Below are 19072 nucleotides of genomic sequence, written 5' to 3' on the forward strand. Positions count from 1 at the left end.
GTTCTTTTTTTCAGTTCTCTCAACTTTTGTGTAGGTTTGAAATTTTTCATAATAAAAGATTTTTTTTCAAAAATGAATAAAAGTGCACAGGTTTCCTTGTTGCATACGATTTGACCAGTTATTATCACAGCCATTAGTGAGTAATTATTCAATGGCTGTTGGCTATTAGGCAGCCAGGATGGAGCAGTTCTGGGGCTGGAGCAGAAGGTGAGGGTCTCAGGTTACTGGGGAGCTGAGAGGACGGTGGGAACTCAGGAGGCTGCGAGACACATCGCGTTCATCTGCTGCCATTTGCCCACTTTGGTCAAAGAATTGATTGCCATATATATTTGGATAAATTGATTTCATTTTTGAAAAGATGAAAGGTAAAAAGAGTGTAGGGATAAAGTGCTCAAAACATGGATTTTTGTTCACCTCAGGTACCTTCTGCGGGGATGGTCAGGAAATGATCTTATTTTGTACCTCTGAACATTTTTAGTATCAAACAGCTTTGGATTTCATCTTTTAATTTATCTTTTCCATTGTGTATAAATTGTTAATGCATGATAAAATCGCAAAAAGTATAAAGTGAGACACTTTCAGGCACGCTTTCAGACATCAGTCAGTTCTTTTAACAATAGATTCTGTGTGATTTCTCCTCTATTTTCACGTAAGTAGTTTGTAGAATCCAGTTGACATGATTAGTGCTGAAATTTTGTCTCTAGGATTGACATTGGTCTTGTTTTTCTTTTTCAATTGAGTAATTGTCACTGTCCCTCTTCTCTGGCAGATCGACGACATTGATCTTATCAGTGCCAACATGGAGAATTCACTTGCTTCTATTGGTGGTTTCTGCTGTGGCAGGTCTTTCGTAATTGACCATCAGGTAGATTCTTTTTTAAAAAAGCAACAACTGAAACTCACTGCTCCATTGGTCACCTCACAATGTAACTTCCTATTACAAAATTCCATTTACAATTAGTTTACCACACAATTTTTATTTAAAAGTTGGTTTGTTAAAGAATAACTCAGTATTTACATTTAGAAAATATCCCTTTTCATAAAGAAGTGTTTTGTTCCATGTATGACTTTTAGGCATGCCTGGATGTTACTGCCTCTCCATTTGTACATACTATTCGGTAGGCAAAGTAGAGTTTGGTGTTTTTAGATTTTCTAGCCGAAAAATAAAGAGAAATGTATTTATGTTTTTAACTTCCTTTTTTCTCCTCAGCGACTCTCCGGCCAGGGGTACTGCTTCTCAGCTTCGCTGCCTCCCCTGTTAGCTGCAGCTGCGATTGAGGCACTCAACATCATGGAGGAGAATCCAGGTAGAGCTTTCAAACCCCGGAGGTTAGACACCCTGCAGGCCATGTCAGCCGGCTCCTGGTGTGCCTCCTGGGCGAATGACGCAGAGGAAATGATTTGTCATACAAAGCTCTGGCCTGGGCCGGAAAACAGCTGCTCCTGCCTTGGGGCTTCAGCTTAGAGCTTCTCCTGTCCCCAGAGTTGAAGCCACAGCACCCGGCTCCCCGGGTGGGTGGAGCTGCCCAGAGGAGGACGGCCCAACTCTGGGCCAGTTGTCTTTGGTTTGTCTGTCGTGTTGGGAGGAATTCGCTGAAGTGTGCTGCTAGTTCTTGTTATCTGTAATTTTGTAACTATTGTCTGATTCCCCCTCTGCCTTTGAATCAGCAGTTGGTACCTATTTACCAACCATTAAAGCTTACTTAATGGGCACCATCACCTAAGTGTAAAATGTGGCTACTGGCTGTGGTTGTTGTGCCCCCTCACCAAGCCTAACATGAAATTGGAGAAACAGGCCGTGCCTGGTATTTCTGAGTTTTAAATTTTCTAAATTTTCCACTTTGGTTGTAATTCAGAGGATCAGGAAAAGTGGGTGTTTCTGTTTGCACAGCCATGTGCTTGCTCTTCAGACGGCCTGGCCCTCCCCCTTCCTGCTCAGATATTTTAGGTTTTGAATTTTCCTTGAGTAAAAGATCATAAACAGCACGACAGTCTCTGTCTTTCACCAAATTGTTTAAGATCCAGAAATAAGAAATCTATTTATACCCTTTGTTCTTAGCGAGATTATTTAGAGTGTTGATAGGAACAAGAGCCATTGTTGTCTTGTAAAAAAAAAATCTCTCCCAGAGTTTGCTGAAAGTGGAGTGAGGAGGTGTCAGCATGTGCCAAGGATGAAAGCTTGGGCCTTCACAGGAGTTACTGGCTGTCTGTTTCTGTTATTAGTATGTAGAAGGATTTGCCACATTTTACATTGATGAACTTGAACTGGATCTTTAAAAATATATTTAGACTAGTATTATCAAATTTTCCAAATATGCAGTTGACCCTTGAACAACACGACTTTGAACTGCATGGGCCCACTTATCTGTAACATTAATTTTTTTTTTCAATAAATACCTGTACTATTTTCTACCCATGGTTAGAAGTCCAAAGATGCAGAGTTGACTCTGTGCACTGATTTGTCCTTTTATATAAGGGACTGGAGCATCCATGGGTTTTGGTGTCCCCTGTGAATACCGAGGGACAACTTAAGTTTTGGGGGAGTCAAATTTTCAACTGTGGGGGGAGGTTCAGCGCCTCTAACCCCCATTTTGTTCAATGGTCAACTGAACTATCAAGTATATTTTTTTCATTCAGGTATTTTTGCAGTGTTGAAGGAAAAGTGCAAACGAATTCATAAAGCTTTACAAGGGTAAGTTTTATATGTTTTCAACTAACTTAAAGTTCATCTGTACCACATTAAAACAACTAATGAAAAATTTTGAATCCCATCTTTTTGGTTTTAAGTACATTTGGTAGACTTGGGTCAGTTTCACTGAACTGCAACTATGAAACCAAAAACTCAGTTCACTTACATGTGTATGTATGAAACCAGAGCATCTGTTGTGTCCTTGTTTTAAAGAATCATGATTTTTGTTTTTCTAAAAATGACACAAACTCATTAGTAAGATATTATAGCAGTCTAGAAGCTACACGGTTGAAAGTAACAAATAACCCAACATGCTACCACCCGAAATAACCAGCATAAACACTGGAGAATCTCTCCACATCTGTACGAATAAAAGGACATGGTTATATGCCATGTAGTTAGATGACAGTGTGTTCGTACTGTCCATGTTACTTTTTAAATAATCACTAAGTTTTATTTTAACACAAGAAAAAGAAAGTGAAATTGAAGTGAACCTTATGAGCAGTTTGCTTGTCTTTGTTTTAACTACACAAGAGTACTTCTTTAAGGTGCCTCTAGAGTTGAGAAAAAAATTGAGGTGGTGACATTTTCAGGCAGATTTGTGGCGTTATAGAAAATGATGTCACATTGCCCAAAGTGTTTCTTTTTGCCTTGCCTAAGGTGAAGCATGCCTTTTTGGCCTCTCCCCATTGCCAAATACAGAAACTAGAAACTTTTCTAAAAGAAAAGGACAGTTAAAAAATGAGCAGTCACAGCTGTTCCCGATAAAGTAAGGGCAGAAATAATTAAAGTCCTGGGTGTGTCTGCATCATAGTAACAAAGTTCTTGCATGATTTATGGTAGAGAGATGTTACTTGTATTGATTCCAGTTACATTGGCTTATGAGGCATTAATACACCAACACGGCCAGCACACTGGAGTCTCTGTAACTCAGGAACACCGCCCTCTGATGTGTCGTTCTGTCTGGCAGTGCTCATGTGTTCTTTCGTTAAGTCCAGTCCTTCACTTTCCTCATCTCTCACACCCTTTTATCTCTCCAATATCCCCCACCCTCTATCTCACCCCACCCACTTTCAGCTGACAGCCTTGCCTCTTGCTGTCACTTGGGAACTCCCTCATGTTCCCTAACAGACCTGTACACACACAGGTATCTGATCCAGTCTTCCCTTGTGTTACAGCCAAAGAAATGTTCCTCCAGACATCATAGCTCTTCTTTCTAAAGGCTAGTGCCTTTGGTTGTCCCCGCTCCGTTGTCTTGTGTTTCTCCCCTTTCCTGAGTCACGTGACTAGCACTCAGGTATACTCTGCTCTCGGTTCCTCTTTCCACGGCCCACCTTTCCCTCTAGCAGCTTGCCCTTTGCTCTGCTTTTCCTTGTAGCTGACCTTCTCCAGAACTGTCTGTGCTCTCGCCACACCCTCTCCTCTGTTACCCATGAAACTGCTGAGTTTGCTTTCTCTACTCTTACATTCCACCCAGACTGTTCCTGTGGAGGTACCGAGGGCTGCGTCATTGTAGCTCCAGCGACCATCTTCAGAGCTTGCCCTCCTTACCTCACTGGGCTCAGCACAGCTGAGCGCGCTTTCCTTCCTATAGCCCTTTCTTTCCTTAATTCTGTTACACCACACTGGCTTTCTTCCATGTCTTTGATTCGCTTCATCTTGGTCTTTGAAGCCTCTCTTTTAGCATCCTCTTCAGGGCTTGGTCTGTGGCCCTCTTTTCCCTGTTACTTTCTTGGAGAATGGCATTCTTCCTCCCCTGGAGTGTCAGATTGTTTCATGACAAGGGACATTGGCAACTCACAGTTAGTATCCCCACTCTGTCCCCCTTGGTAGGGTTCCAGATCTCAGGCCCACTGGCTGACTCAGTGTCTCCACGTGGAGGACTCCACAGTCACCTCATGCCACACACACAGTAAGGCAGGTATGGAGCACATCGCACAGGTATCTAGCTGTTTAGAGGGAACAGAAAATGAAACAAGGAGGCCAGTCTGGTAAGAGGGGAGAACCGGGGACTCCCAGTGGAAGGTAAAGGTCAGATGACAGGGGCCAGGGCCCAAACAGGAAGCCCTGACTTGGTTCTAAGCAAAGGAGTGGCATGACGTGACTGAACTTAACGGCTTAGCCAAATCATTCTTGTGCTGTGTGAAAAAACAGATTATGTATTATTTGGTGGCACGTACAGAGGCGAGGAGACCAGTGAGGAGATCGTTGCAGTGCTGTGTGCAGAGGATGATGGTGACTCTGACCTTTGTAGTAGCAGTGGGAGGGTTTGGATTTGGGACATATTTTGAAAGTAGAGCCAGCTGGATTTGCTAGAAGGTCATGTGCAGGGTGAGTGAGATAGAGAAGACTCAAGCTTCATATTAAGGTTTCTGGTCTGAGGAACTGGATTTAGTTGCTAGTAAGTGAGGTTGTTAGAACTGTTGGAGGGAGTGAGTTTGTTGGGCAAGTTCCGTGTTGGGTATGGTAAGCCTGAAATGCCATCAGACATGAAGAAGAATGTACCAGTTGAATATGTTAGGATGGTGCAAAAGTAATTGTGGTTTAAAAGATTAAAAATAATTGCAATAACCACAGTTACTTTCATACCAACCTATACAATTTGAAGTTTAAGGGAGAGATGTGAGCGTGAGGTACATTTTGAGTCACTTGCATATAGGTAGTGTTTCAAGCATTTCAATGTAAAGAATTCAGGAGCCAGCCAAGCAAACTGAGAAAGAGTGGCCAGTGAAGGAGAGGCACACCAAAAGAGCACAGGGTCCTGGAAGCTAAGTAGAGAAAGTATGTAAGTAGGAGGCCAGCACATCACGTGCCGCTGCTGGCAAGCCAGATGGGAGTGCTAAGAGTGCGCCTTTGATTTCATAATGTGGAGGTTATTGGGACTTGCTGAGCAGTTTCAGCGGAGCAGTGGGTACAAAAAGCCTGATGGAGAAGTAGTTTCAGGAGAAACCAGGAAAAGGAATGGGACACAGCTCACATAACTGTTTTGATGAGTTTTGCTGTTACGTGTTTCCCCAAAAATAAGACCTAGACAGACCATCAGCTCTAATGCGTCTTTTGGAGCAAAAATTAATATAAGATCCAGTCTTACATTACATAAGACTGGGTCTTGTATTATAGTAAAATAAGACCTGGTATTATATAGTATTATATAATATTATGTAATAGTATATATCATATAATATAATACAACATAATATTATATTTTATATTATATTATATTGTATTATAACCGGTCTTATAGTAAAATAAGACCAGGTCTTAAACATTAATTTTTGTTCCAAAAGACACTTTAGAGCTGATGGTCCCGCTAGGTCTTATTTTCAGGGAAACACAGTAAGAGGAACAAAGAAATGGGATGGTGGCTAGAGAATGTCTCGTTTGTTTTAATACTAGTGCAGTCAGTTTCTTAATGTCCAAACACCACATCCTTTCTTCTACTGGTTGGTCTCTCTCATTTGCCAGTTTCCCATTTATACCTGAATCTGGTTCTCAGCTCTTTTTTCTCACTTTATTGGTTTATTTGCTCAATCTTCAGACTGTTTTTATAACTATCTATTTTTATTACTATGTAAGTTTTGCAGTTAATTCAAGTTCCACCAAAAATATTACTAGAGTTTTAACTGTAACTGCATTAAGTTTTCTGATTGATGTGTAGGGAATTTGCATCCACTTATTTGAATTTTCCTTTGGGTCCTTTAATGGAATTTTTAAAAATTTCCCTAAAGCTCTTGCATCTTCACAGGATCTTTAAGAGTAATCTCTAGATATGCTGCAGATTTTGTTGCTGTTACGAATGAGGTTGTCTTTTCTTGTATCTTTTCTAATTGCTGATTTATTATTTTCTCTGAACTGATCTTATATCCAGCAGTCTTTCTGAGCTCTTAATTCCAGTAGTTTGTTTCATTCTGTTATGACGATGTACATAGAAATCCTATTATCTGCAGTAATGTTTTTCTCTTCCCTCTTAATTGAGGATGGCCACTAAGAACTTAATCTTAGTTCTTTTTCTTCTTTTATTGCATTGGTCTGGATCTGTAATACTCTGTTGAACAGTGGCAGTAATAGCAGACATCCTTCTTTCATTCCCAATATAAAAGTGTTTCCTTATTAAGCATAAAACATTATACGATAGGTTTTTGGTCTTTATCATATTGTTCCTAGATGGGGAGACTTTTATTTTATGATGTTGAGCCATCCTTGCCTTCCTGACTACACTCCTACTTGATTACATTATATTTTTCTGCATTGTTAGATGTAGTTAGCTTATATTTTAATTTTAATTTTTATATCCATACTTACAGTTTAAATGGGCCTATAACCTTCTTTTATGCAACCTTATGTAACCTAGGAATCGATGTTCTGGTAGCCTCAATAAATGATAGAACTGTTGTTCCACTTTTCCTGCTTTCTGAAGCCATTGCATAACACCAGGCTTGATATTTGTTTCTTCAAAATTGGGCAGCCCAACCCCTTTGAGACTGGCTAGGCTCAGGGCATTTCCGTTGGGCATAGTCTGTGATTATCTCTCTTGTATCTACATTATTCCCGTCCCCTTTTTTTTTTCTGTTTCATTCTTTTGCATTTTTATGATAATCTTTCTGGAATTTTGCCTAAGTCATTATTTTTAATTTTGCTTATTTATCATATTTTGTTTTCCTTCATTGATTTCTTCCTTGTTTTTCTACTTTCCTGTTTCATTAAATTGTATTCTTACTCTTTTTTAGCTTCTTACATTTAGGTTATTGGTTTTATTTCTTATTTTCCAATAAATATTTAAAAGATAAAAATTTTTAATGACAGTAGTTTCAGTGTTCACTTCTAAGTAATTTTTTTTTTTTTCTCCTCTAGTCAGTGATTCTCTTCTCTCATCTTTGAGGTTGCATTTGGGAGAAGAAGTTAGCAGCCTACCCTAGTCTGATTCCTTGCTGGAAAGGTGAAGAGCCCTAAGTTCTAGCAGCTAAGTTATTGGTGTCCAGCCCTCTCCCTAGACTAAGCACATGATGCAGACCACATCTGAGCCCATTTTCCTTTCCAAAATTTTTCTTTAAAAAGTATAATAGGCCCTGAAACACAGCTTTTAAGTTTCTGAACTCAATCTGTAATTCTGTGTCCATTTGATTTTAGTTACACTTTCATCTGACACTCAGCAGCTAGAGAGAGGGCGTTTTGTTTCATTCTTTCTCCCATCAGCCTGTCCTACCCACCATGTGAGATGAGCCCATTTGATCAAAGCACAGGCTCAGTTGGGCTACAGGTGCCTTGTATGTGTTAGGAAAAATCCAGGCCATTTAATTCATATGAAATGCTATTTGAGAAGCAGTTTTTAAGTCTCCCACGAGAGTACGTGCCCTAGAAATGAATGGTGCTTTTTTGTGTACAAGTTTAACATATGCAAAATTCACCGAGGATAGGGGTTTTGAAAGCGTATTGTTTTGCTTCTACATTAGTAAAAGAACTAATCTAGAAGGTTCTCCCACATTCCAGAAGACATAGATTCTAAGATTCCATGATTCAGATCTGCAGCCTGGTTTATTTAGAGATCATAACATGGTGTATTACATTGAAGGAAAGGAGACACAAATGAATATTGTTCAGGTGTGGCTTGAAAGCTAAATGATGTTGGCTCCCAGTACCTCACATGACATTTGGCATGTGGCAGTCATTCAATAAAACCTGTTGTGTCCTAAACATATTTGAGGAATCAAATATGCTGCCAAGTGCTTTCTGTGCTCATTTCATTCTAAGGGAAAGATCCAGGTGAAACAAACTATATAAAAGCAATCTAAAATGTTTAGCCTAATTTCAAATAAATGTGTATTACTATGTGTGTTCTAGGAGATAGATCAGAAATCAAACAGTATTTTTATTATAGGACAAAAAGGACTTTAAATGAACCTGACTAAATAATATGGCCCACAGTTCTCATGATATCTGTAATAATCATTGGAAAATAGAGGATTTCACCCTCACAGAAATGTTTCTACCTAAGCAATAGCAGATTTCTGTGCTGTTAATCCTAAGAAAGAAGAAAATTGTTCACTCAAGTAAAATTTAAAATTAAACAGGCAAATAAGGAAACTTTTCAATATGAACATATTGTTGAAGTCAAATTACAACATTTTCAATGCCAGAAATCATCCCTACAATTTATGAAAAGACAAGATAGAAACTAAAGACTTAGGTAGTAATCAAGGAAACAATGTTATCAGTTGTAGTAAGTAGTCTGGGAAGGAAACTCAGAGTAAGTAATAGAAAACGACGGTGCAGACCCCTGCCTGTGGTGAGTGGGTGATGAGGGAGGCTCGGGAGTGGCGCTGAGGCTGGACCAGGTCTGTCTGGCACCGGCAGTGGAAGAACGGGAGCGAACAGACGAGGAGAGGCAGTGACAGGGCCTGCAGAGCTCCTGGTGGGAGACTAGGGAGGGCTCCCGTGCTTCCTGGGCAGTGAGAGCCAGAGGTGCCCACCGGGACGGGCACCTTCCTCCCAGCTGTGTCACAGAAACAGCATGGCGGGGGTCTTGGGGGATGCCGACTGCCCAGCGCATGCATTTTGCCTCTGTTTGTCGGAATCAGAATCCCACCACAGGGTGTTTCCCGTAAAAGTCATGGTTTCTGGGACTCAGTCATTAATGCAGACTCTGTAACATTATTTGCATGGGAGATACCTGAGCCTGGAAGGGACTTAATGCTTTGATTTGTGTGTGTGTGTTTCCCTTCTTCAGCATTTCTGGATTAAAAGTGGTGGGGGAGGCCCTTTCTCCAGCATTTCACCTGCAACTAGAAGAAAGCACTAGGTCAAGAGAAAAGGATGTTAAACTACTTCAGGAAATTGTAAATCAAGTAAGTATCCAATTATCCAAGTGAATCTCCCCATACCACCCATCCCCTGAATCCAACCAATTTTTTTATGTCATTTTTAAGAAGGCTCTTTGCCCCCAGGGCTGGGCGTAACCAGGTTGCTGGTCACCCCTCGTGTGGAGTTGGTGTGGTGCCCAGCCTTGCCCGCGTCTGGAAGCCCAGCTGAGTGCGTCGCGCGTCTCCCCTGACAGGCACAGCTCATCCCTTTGGGTCTAGCTTTAGCTCACACTGAAGGTGTTATGTTCTTTGCTGCTGGGTTTAAATACCCTTCCTTTTGCTCTGAATCACTAGCCTTCCAGGAAACCCACTGGCCCACCATTCACAAAGCCAGGCTTTCTCACATGTAGGTGAGGACAGCATTTTGTGTAGACCACACGTTACACCAGACTGTCAGGAGGTGAACCCCAACGTAGCTCAGACACAGGCCATAATATGCTTGTCACCAGGAAGGAAGGAAGACCACTTTGTTACTATATCTAATTTGGGATGTTGATTTCAATATCTTTTATCATCTGAAAGTCAGTTTACTACTCATTGTAACTGAACTACTTACTAACCCAGAAAAGCTCTCTGGGGAAAACCACTCCTCTTCTGTCCCGCAGCATTGCGTCTCCTGGAGTCCCCTCCCCTTACTCCCCTCGTGCTGCTCCTCCTCCTCCTCCTGCTAATGTTGTCCAGTGGCCCTGCAGCTCTGAGCGTGTGTGCCTGGGTGGCACTGCCTCTCTCCTGAATCTGAAATACATCTAGTAGTACCTCGGTTTTCAAACGTCTCTGTTGATGAACATTTCAGTTTATGAACATCATATATTTTATGTATCTGTGGTATCATTAGATAGTAAAATTCATGCTAAATTTTCAGTTTTGGGGGTTGACTTTGAAGGTCTGGAACGGATTAATCCATTTTGCGTTACTTTCTATGGGGAAACCGTGCCTCAGTTTTCGAACATTTCAGAACTCAAACGGTCTTCCGGAATGGATTATGTTTGAAAAGCAAGGTACCAGTTTATGTATTTGAGGATGAAAGCGGGCTGCATTCTGTTTCCCGATGACGTTTCCTCCTGGAGACTCCTCTCCGGGTCCCTGCTACCCGGTGTCGGGAACTGGGATGGCGCCGTCTGTCTCATGTTTTGCCCTGCTGGGGCTCATGGAGGTCGGGCCCTCGCCCAGTCACATGGCTGCCAGCCTCTGGCTTCACAACTTGCTCTAGTCATCCCTCCTCCTACGAGGCGTGAACCACATCACCTGGAATGACGACTCCTGGAAGGCTTCAGTTGTGGCCTTCTGGAATCAGTCATCTTAAAATTCCAAAGTAAAACCAAACCCAGAATGTGAGATTCCCAATTAAGGGAACGTGTCAGATTATGAACAGTTGAGCTGGAGTGACTCTCACCTGGCTGAGTAAGGCAATGACAGGTGTCCCCTCAGGTACCGCTCTGCAAACGTGAACAAAGACAAGCTCTTTAAAAGGACATACGTCCCACAGACCACATTAACTGCCTCGGTGTTCTTGTAATGTTCCTTAAATGTGCACAGATACAAAGGAGGTAAGGCTCCTTGGGGTTAGAGTTCTTACACAAACGTGATACTGAAACAAGTTGATAAATTAAGTAGAAGCCAGACAGACAAGCTGTGAAAGTCCATTTAATCTCAGTGCCTTCATGTGACAGCAAGTTCGTTTCCTGAACTGGATCGCCCCAGTGACAGGACGGGTGCAGCTGCTGCAGCGCAGGCCTTGGAGCTGTGTGTCCCAAGGGCCTTGGAGTCCACTGTGACACCGCCATTCCCTGAGGCCCTCGGGACAGTGCTCTGCACACGCTCTGTGTGTGGGCGGGACGTGGGTCTTCTCTGCAGGCCACATGCCAGATCCTCTGCTCCTTTCTCACAAGACACCCTCGGTTTCCTGCTGCTCTGCAGAGACACAGAGGGCAGGTAAGGCCATGGCTCATTGTTCACACATGGCACTTCCATAGACTATCCTCATACCATGTTTCCCTGAAAATAAGACCTAGCTGACCATCAGCTCTAATGCGTCTTTTGGAGCAAAAGTTAATATAAGACCCAGTCTTATTTTGACATAAGACTGGGTCTTATATAAGACCAGGTCTTTATAATAGTACAGTATAATATAATATAACATAATATATAATATTAATATAATTAATATAATTAATATAATAATAGGTCTTATGTTAATTTTTGCTCCAAAAGACACATTAGAGCTGGTGGTCAAGCTAGGTCTTATTTTCGGGGAAACACGGTAGTAAAAGAGAAAGGGAGAGTCCGCGCACAGCTCAGATCCCCGCTCGCGTGGCGGTCTCCAGGAAATCATCCTGAGAGCTGAGCGAGAAGAGCACGGGCCTCGGGGACAGAAGCAGTATCTGCAGACCGCATGTGGAAGAAGGAAGAGAAAGCTCTTCCTGTGTCTGTGCATCATCACAGCTTCCATCTTAAAGATCTTCTGTTCCACACCTCTCTATTTTTTCTTTTCAATATTTAAGGGAGAGAAAAGAACTGTGACCCCTGTTTAAGCTTTATAGAATTGAGAGGTTTTGTTGAGTTTTTGTTGAGTTGCTTGACAAAACACTGTTGTTACACACTGAGGGATGGTTTATAAAAATGTTCCTTAACTAGCCAGGGCTAGAAACAGCCAGGCGTCTGCAGGAGCAGTGAACATCCCCAGGTGTATGTCCAGAAATTGGAAACAGCACAAGTCCATCGTCATTGCCTGCTGGTGCTTTCCATCTTTTCCTAGAAGAGAAAAACCTGCCTCGCGGCTTACAGAGTGGCCCGCTTCCAGCAAAGAACCTTCCTGCCACACGGGGATAATTGTTCTCTCCTTCACACCACTACCTGCTATTAAATATGATTCACATACTGTAAAAGTCACCCTTTAAAGTATACAGTTGCGTGGTTTTCCATATGCTCATAGGGTTGTGCAGTGTCACTGTCTAATTCCAAAACATTTTCATCACCCCAAAAAAGAAATCCCCGTAACCCTCTACCGTGACCTGGTTTTTATGCTTTATTTCGATAGAGAATTTTTGATTTACAAAAAGTGTCAGCAGGTGGTTAATGCCTGGGAAGCTACGCAAAGCTGTGTGATCCTGAGTCCTCTGCCTGGTAGCACATGGAAGGGAGTTGGGGTGTGGCTGGTGTGTGAATGAGCGGTCTCTCCCTGAAAAGCTCTGCGGGCGTTACTCTGAGTCCAAGCCTCAGTCAGCCTGCAGGCCTGGCTGGTACTGGTTCCTGTGTGCTGGTTGTGCTTTGTCCAGAATGGTACCCACCGCCTACCTGTGGCTGTTTCAGTCTCTCAGTGGCACTAGCCGACCTACTGTGCCTGAGGGCCACCCAGCTCGTGGCTGCTGTGCAGGATGGGGCAGGACACGCCTCCATCACTGCAGGAAGGCCGCACAGCCGTGCTGCTGCCCATCACGGCTGGGCGCTGTTTTAGTTCTGTCTCCCGGCAGCCGGCCTTGTAGAAGTGAGTTAGAGCTGCTGCTGAGGACAGCATTTCGGTGCACCACCCCCCTCCCGCCGTCACCACCGTGATGTCTGCCCTCCTGTGTAAATGTCTCCTTGTCTCCACACAGTGCATGAACAGGGGCATCGCACTGACCCAGGCACGCTACCTGGAGAAGGAAGAGAAGTGCCTCCCTCCTCCAAGGTTGGTAGACGTTCAGGTGTGAGCTTACCTTCCCGTACTTTAAAGTCTGTATGAAACGTATCATGTTTTCACAGTTTTTGGAAGACAGTCCCAGAGCTAGGAAGAAAGTGGGTCTTTAAAATACAGTACATCACTTGTCTTCTGTTCTTAAAGTAGATGTTTTCAGATTTTAATTGAAAATCCTCTCAGGACTCACAGTGCCCTCTTGGTTGACTCAAAGAAATGGCTGAGACCCCAAGGATGAAGTAGGGTGGCGGGGGTTCCATTACAAACACCAAGCGCATCCGGAATGTGGCACCTCTGCCAGCAGTTCCCATGAGGTGACAGTCCCACAGGGTAGCCGGCTGCAGTGCTTGCCCGCCTATAGCTGCAACATCGTGTGGCACTTCATCCACGAACACTTAGAAAACACCCAGGAAATAAAGCATCGTGGGGGAAACCCAGGGATTCCGGAAGCCCTGCGTGGTGATGCGACCCCAACTCAGGATTTAACCAAATATCCTGGTCCTGCCCTCTAAGCACTTAGTGTCACTGTAGGAGGTGGAAACCCGAAGCATGCCATGTTCAGGGTCCTGGCACGGTGTCAGTGAGGTCACAGAAGGGGAGGCCATGGCTGGTTCTGGCCTGGGCAGGACTTAGGCTTCCAGGAGCAGGTAATGCGTAGGCCGAGCGTGGGAAATGGGGATGTCAGACCAGTGGTGGGCACCCACCTTCCAGCATGACTCGCCAAATTATAAATACGAACAACCAGACAATTCGTTAATTTGAGAAATTGGAATTCTTGCTTTAGGCCTAGTACTGCTTGGAGCAGTCAATTAGTTAAAAGACCAAGTTTCCAAGAGCCCCACTGCAAGGTCACCTCGAGTAGATACACACTGGGCCTCCAGGCGGGAGCCCCACACTTCTGTAAATGGGCTCATAGTGTTTCAGGCTTACGGGACACGGTCCCTGCCACCACACCCTGCCCTGCCCTGCCCTGCCCTGCCCTGCCCTGCCGTAGAACTGAGAAAACAACTGCAGACAATGAGAAAGCAGGTCAGCACTTGCCCATAGAGCTTAATCACAGACAGGTGGCAGCTGACCCATGCATGTTTTTGTGTCCTTTATTTCTCAGCATTAGAGTTGTGGTCACAGTGGAACAAACGGAAGAGGAACTGGAGAAAGCTGCTTCCACGATCAAGGAGGTGGCCCAGACAGTCCTGCTGTAGTCAGCCTCGGCCTGGGGGCCACACGACGTGTGGACAGGCCAATGTCGGCCAGTGTCACTGGGAGTGGCGGCGAGGGGCCATCTTGGAGACTGCGTTGGTGCCAGGTGCTGTGGGTGTGGATTTGCCGTGTGACCAGGAGAAGGATGCTGATTATTTTTACAAAGCACACATCTAAAGGCCCAGGAGCTGATTTTTTTAAAAAAGGAAAACTAATGACAGCATATGACTAGTATTTAAATTGTGCTGTTTAGTACTGTTTAAATGTTTTATTATACTATTTTATATTCTTTGTTGTTGTTGTTTAAAAATGGAGCTTCATTTTATCGTCTCTCCCCTCTACTAGTGAAGATTCTGTAAGCACTCCTTAAGGTTTCATAGAAAACAGCTGCGGCATTATCGCTTAGAGGGCACTTCAGCGTTTGGGATACAAACTGTTGTGTCATGAAGACCTGATTCAGCCACATCTTTTTTCAGTCTTCATTGCGTGAAGCTCAGTGTTGGCTAGTATATAAGGGAACACTTTTTGTGCAATTATTATCAACTTTTCATTATAATATATTTGAATCCTAGAATTTTTATATCCACTAAATATTGGTGTTACACCATTTCTAACAGCTAATCTTAGTACCCCTAACCGGAGAGTGGTCGTTATACTTCCTAAGTGAGCAGTAATTTAAATCTGATACTCTTTTATTTGACTATAATTGACCTTTACATTTATTGTGCGTTGAATTCTAATCTGTGTAGGAAGAGGGTTATGGTGATGACCCCAAAGTATAAATCACCCTCGATTCCTTAGACCATCTGAATGTCCTTTTTTGTGTAGTGGGTTTGCCTAGGGACATAGAGCCATGCACTTTCTCTAAGCTAAGGAAAATAAGAGGTTTTTTCCTTTTCAGCTTATTAATTTCAAATATGCAAAAATGATCTAAAGCACTAAAAATAAAAATCTTACTGTACTTTAGCTGTTTTTTTCCTTCAGCAAACCATGTTAGGTTACATAATGTCTGTGATATGTGCCACTGGACATCGCATAAATATTACACCATTATTCCTTTTCTTATTAAAGAAAAGGTAAAGCAATAAAATTGCTTTAAAGGTAAAGGAATAAAATTGCTTTAAAAATGTCATTTTTGTAATCTGTGTTCACCATCTTTTTAAATAACCTATTTTTTAATGTTTGGTTTTGATTTTGCTTGAGGTATTTCTTACATATGTGCCTTGGGATCGCTGCTGCCGCTGCTTTAAAGGATACAGTTCTCTGTGGGGGGGCGGTGAATGTTTTGTGTGTTTTTAATGAAATAAATCTACATTCCGGCTGAGTCTGTTTGTATATGTAATATATTCAACAGAATAGTGTCTTGATTTTACTGTTTTGCAAATCTAGGATGATATCTTTTGTGGGGAGATGGGAGTTCAGAAAATATTCATTTAATTTTTTAGTACTTCAATGTATAGTATTTGAAATTTCCTAGGTTCCTACAGATTTAAGCTGTGGCCACAGTAGCACTACAGAAATACCAGAACCATTACTTTTAAATGGATGAGAATAGTAACTTTTCAGGTACTTTTATACTTTAAAGGTCAAAATTGCAACATCTAGCTGTTTATTGCCACTTTTAAAAGTTACTATTGAAAGTAACTTTGAAAGTTTGAAAGATTGAAAGTTCCTGGGAAAGATGATGGAACAACACACATTATTTAATTTCAATCCATGAAACACACCATTTTAAACAAAAATAACCAAAAATAAAGTTTTTATTAAAACCATAGAGTGACCACAATCCAATAATGTACAACACCAAAAATATCTGCTAGAAACATTAAATTTGTATAAAAATGAGGCAAAGTACTGAGGAACAAACAGTCCTCTCAAACATGAAGCAGGTTACAAATTTCTTAGAAACAGGGTTCTGTAGTGCTCTGTAGTGGCCCTCCATTGGGAAAGGCAGTACTGTGGTGAGCAGTGTTTGTAACATTGTGAACCCGTTGCCACTCCACAGCTGCCCACAGGAGGAAGGGACCACGTGACTGTACCCTTTTTATTGTCCACAATGAGATTCCAGCTCAGGAAAGGTGGGGCTTAGGGGCAAGTAAGGACAGAAAATATAGCAGTACTTCAAATGCAGAACTCTGCTAATTGGACCCACGTGTGTTTATTTTATGAACCACCAAAGAAAACTCTGCTGTCTGTATTGTGACATCAATTGTAAGATGCATTTCAGTATCAGAGAGAATAATGTGGGTGGGAAAGGTGCATCTTAAAAATCTATGAAATAAGACAATAATAATCTGATGCATGAGCCTGATGCCATCTTTCCTTGGGGACATAAAACCTTAGTCCCAGAAGATAGAGATGTTTGAGGATAATCATGGCCACCTAAATCTGAGTATCTCCATTTTCCCAAAACACTGTCCTTAGGATGACGTCAACATAAACCCAGAACCCACACACAGTATGGACTATGCTGTAGAGACTACTTAAACTTTATTTCCCTTACTAACTGATAAAGAGGAAAATGGACTAGGAGGCCTAAGGGTGATGGGACACACAAAATAAAAATCCAGATGAACATCCAAAGTGAAGCAGCATTTTTAAAAATATCAAGGCAAAATAATGAATGTGAGTCAAGGACTTTAGATCCAGAGTAGCTGTCTTTCAAGTAACAAGTTTATAGAAAAACAATTTGTAATTAGAGGTCAATACTATGTGAGCCCTTCCTGAGAAATCTACTCGGGACAGCTTCATCTACTCAATAAATTACGGGGGAAATTTTATCCAAATGACAGATATGAGCAATGAATATAATTAGATACAAGACTAAAGATGGAACAAGTGGAAGAAGAATATATAAATGTAACATACTTTAACAAAGTAGAAATGGTACTAATAAAATAAGAGGAAAAAGGAGAGGGAAAACTGCAGAATAAGCTCATTGTATAATCATAGTACAAGGATATTTAAAACTGACTAAGGAAATACTAGAAGATGAAGAAAAATGGATTAAGGACCTTACAAGTTATGAGTGTAAACATAACTCAGAGAGCCAAACAAACCTTCCTAGATTCTTTTAAAAATAAATGAGACCTCGGCCAGCCCGGTGGCTCAGGCGGTTAGAGCTCCATGCTCCTAACTCCGAAGGCTGCCGGTTCGATTCCCACATGGGCCAGTGGGCTCTCAAAGACAAGGTTGCCGGTTCAACTCCTCAAGTCCCGCGAGGGATGGTGGGCTCCGCCCCCTGCAACTAAGACTGAACACGGCACCTTGAGCTGAGCTGCGCTGAGCTCCCGGATGGCTCAGTTGGTTGGAGCGCGTCTTCTCAACCACAAGGTTGCAGGTTCGTCTCCCGCAAGGGATGGTGGGCTGTGCCCCCTGCAACTAGCAACGGCAAGTGGGCCTGGAGCTGAGCTGCGCCCTCCACAGCTAAGATTGAAAGGACAACAACTTGACTTGGAAAAAAGGCCTGGAAGTACACACTGTTCCCCAATAAAGTCCTGTTCCCTTCCCCAATAAAATCTTAAAAAACAAACAAAACAAAAAAACATTTGTAAAAAAATAAATAAATGAGACCTCAGGGAAAAATAAACTATAACACCTAATACACAGCAAATACAACTGAACAGCAAGATTTGAGACCAAACATCATAAGTAAATGTGCATTCACTTAATGCCTACTTCCAAGAAAAGTTCAAATTGATTCACAAAGCAAAATATGACTGTATGCAATACACAAGAGACAAACCTGAACTCCATGACTCAGAAAGGCTAAACATAAAAATGGAAACAAAAGAAAAAGATAGTAATCCTGATAGCACAGGTAGAATTCAGGCCAATGGATACGCATGTATTGCGAAAGGGTGAAATTCAAAATAATGACATATATCAGTAATGAATATCACAACCCACATTCACAAAACATACTATTAGAGATTCAAGGGAAAATAGAAATAGCACTTAAGAGTAGGAGGTTGGAACTTTTAGTCCAAGAAAAGACAAGTAGGAAAAAAAAATAGGGCTATAGATGACCTAAGCAATATAATAAAGATAGATTGTATAGTAATATACCAAGCTCTACACCCAAATTCTAGAGAATAAGCTTATTCTCAAACACATGGAATATCACAGACATTGATCATATATTAGAAAGAATGAATTTCATAGATCACAAGGTTTGCAGAGAAATGAAGTAACCCACACATGGGATGGAGGTGGGGGGGGGGGGTGAGCAGCCAACAGGCTATCTTGATCACCACCTGTTGCATTCAGCAAAGATTTCAAGGCACTCATTACAAATATATTCAAAGAACTATGTTTATAAAAGTTAAAGGAAAGTACGACAACAATGAATCATTAAATCTCAAAGTTATTTTAATAGTAAAATGGAAATTCTGGAGGTGAAAGGTAAGAAAACAAATAACTCACTAAGAGGAACACAACAGAGGATCAGGAACTTGAAGACAGATAAGTACAAAACAACCAACCTGAAGAAGTGAGAACATAATAACTGAAGAAAAATGAATACAGCCTCAGACACCAATAAGGCAATATCAAGCATTCCAACACATTTGTATGGGAGAGTCAGAAGAGAGGAAGAAAAGAGAGAGACACAGAATATGTATTTAAAGAAATGTCCAAAAACTGCCCGAATTT

At 41.9% G+C, this 19072-nt stretch overlaps 1 protein-coding gene across 3 annotated transcripts in view; it reads left to right on the forward strand.

Annotated features, from left to right (window-relative positions):
- SPTLC1 (serine palmitoyltransferase long chain base subunit 1) overlaps positions 1-15743 on the forward strand; it is a 59699-nt gene extending 43956 nt beyond the window's left edge. Inside the window, exons 10-15 of one of the 3 annotated variants that reach the window (XM_019713878.2) lie at positions 770-865; positions 1211-1307; positions 2638-2692; positions 9414-9531; positions 13140-13213; positions 14328-15743. In XM_019713878.2, the coding sequence (XP_019569437.1) occupies positions 770-865; positions 1211-1307; positions 2638-2692; positions 9414-9531; positions 13140-13213; positions 14328-14421 (534 nt within the window). In that variant the 3' untranslated portion in view covers positions 14422-15743. The remainder of the gene's footprint in view (positions 1-769; positions 866-1210; positions 1308-2637; positions 2693-9413; positions 9532-13139; positions 13214-14327) is intronic. The other 2 variants (XM_019713879.2, XM_074330189.1) reach the window with 2 other exon arrangements.
- The last annotated feature ends 3329 nt before the right edge of the window (positions 15744-19072 follow it).

Source organism: Rhinolophus sinicus, linkage group LG04 (assembly GCF_036562045.2).
Source record: "Rhinolophus sinicus isolate RSC01 linkage group LG04, ASM3656204v1, whole genome shotgun sequence".
NCBI lineage: Eukaryota > Metazoa > Chordata > Mammalia > Chiroptera > Rhinolophidae > Rhinolophus > Rhinolophus sinicus.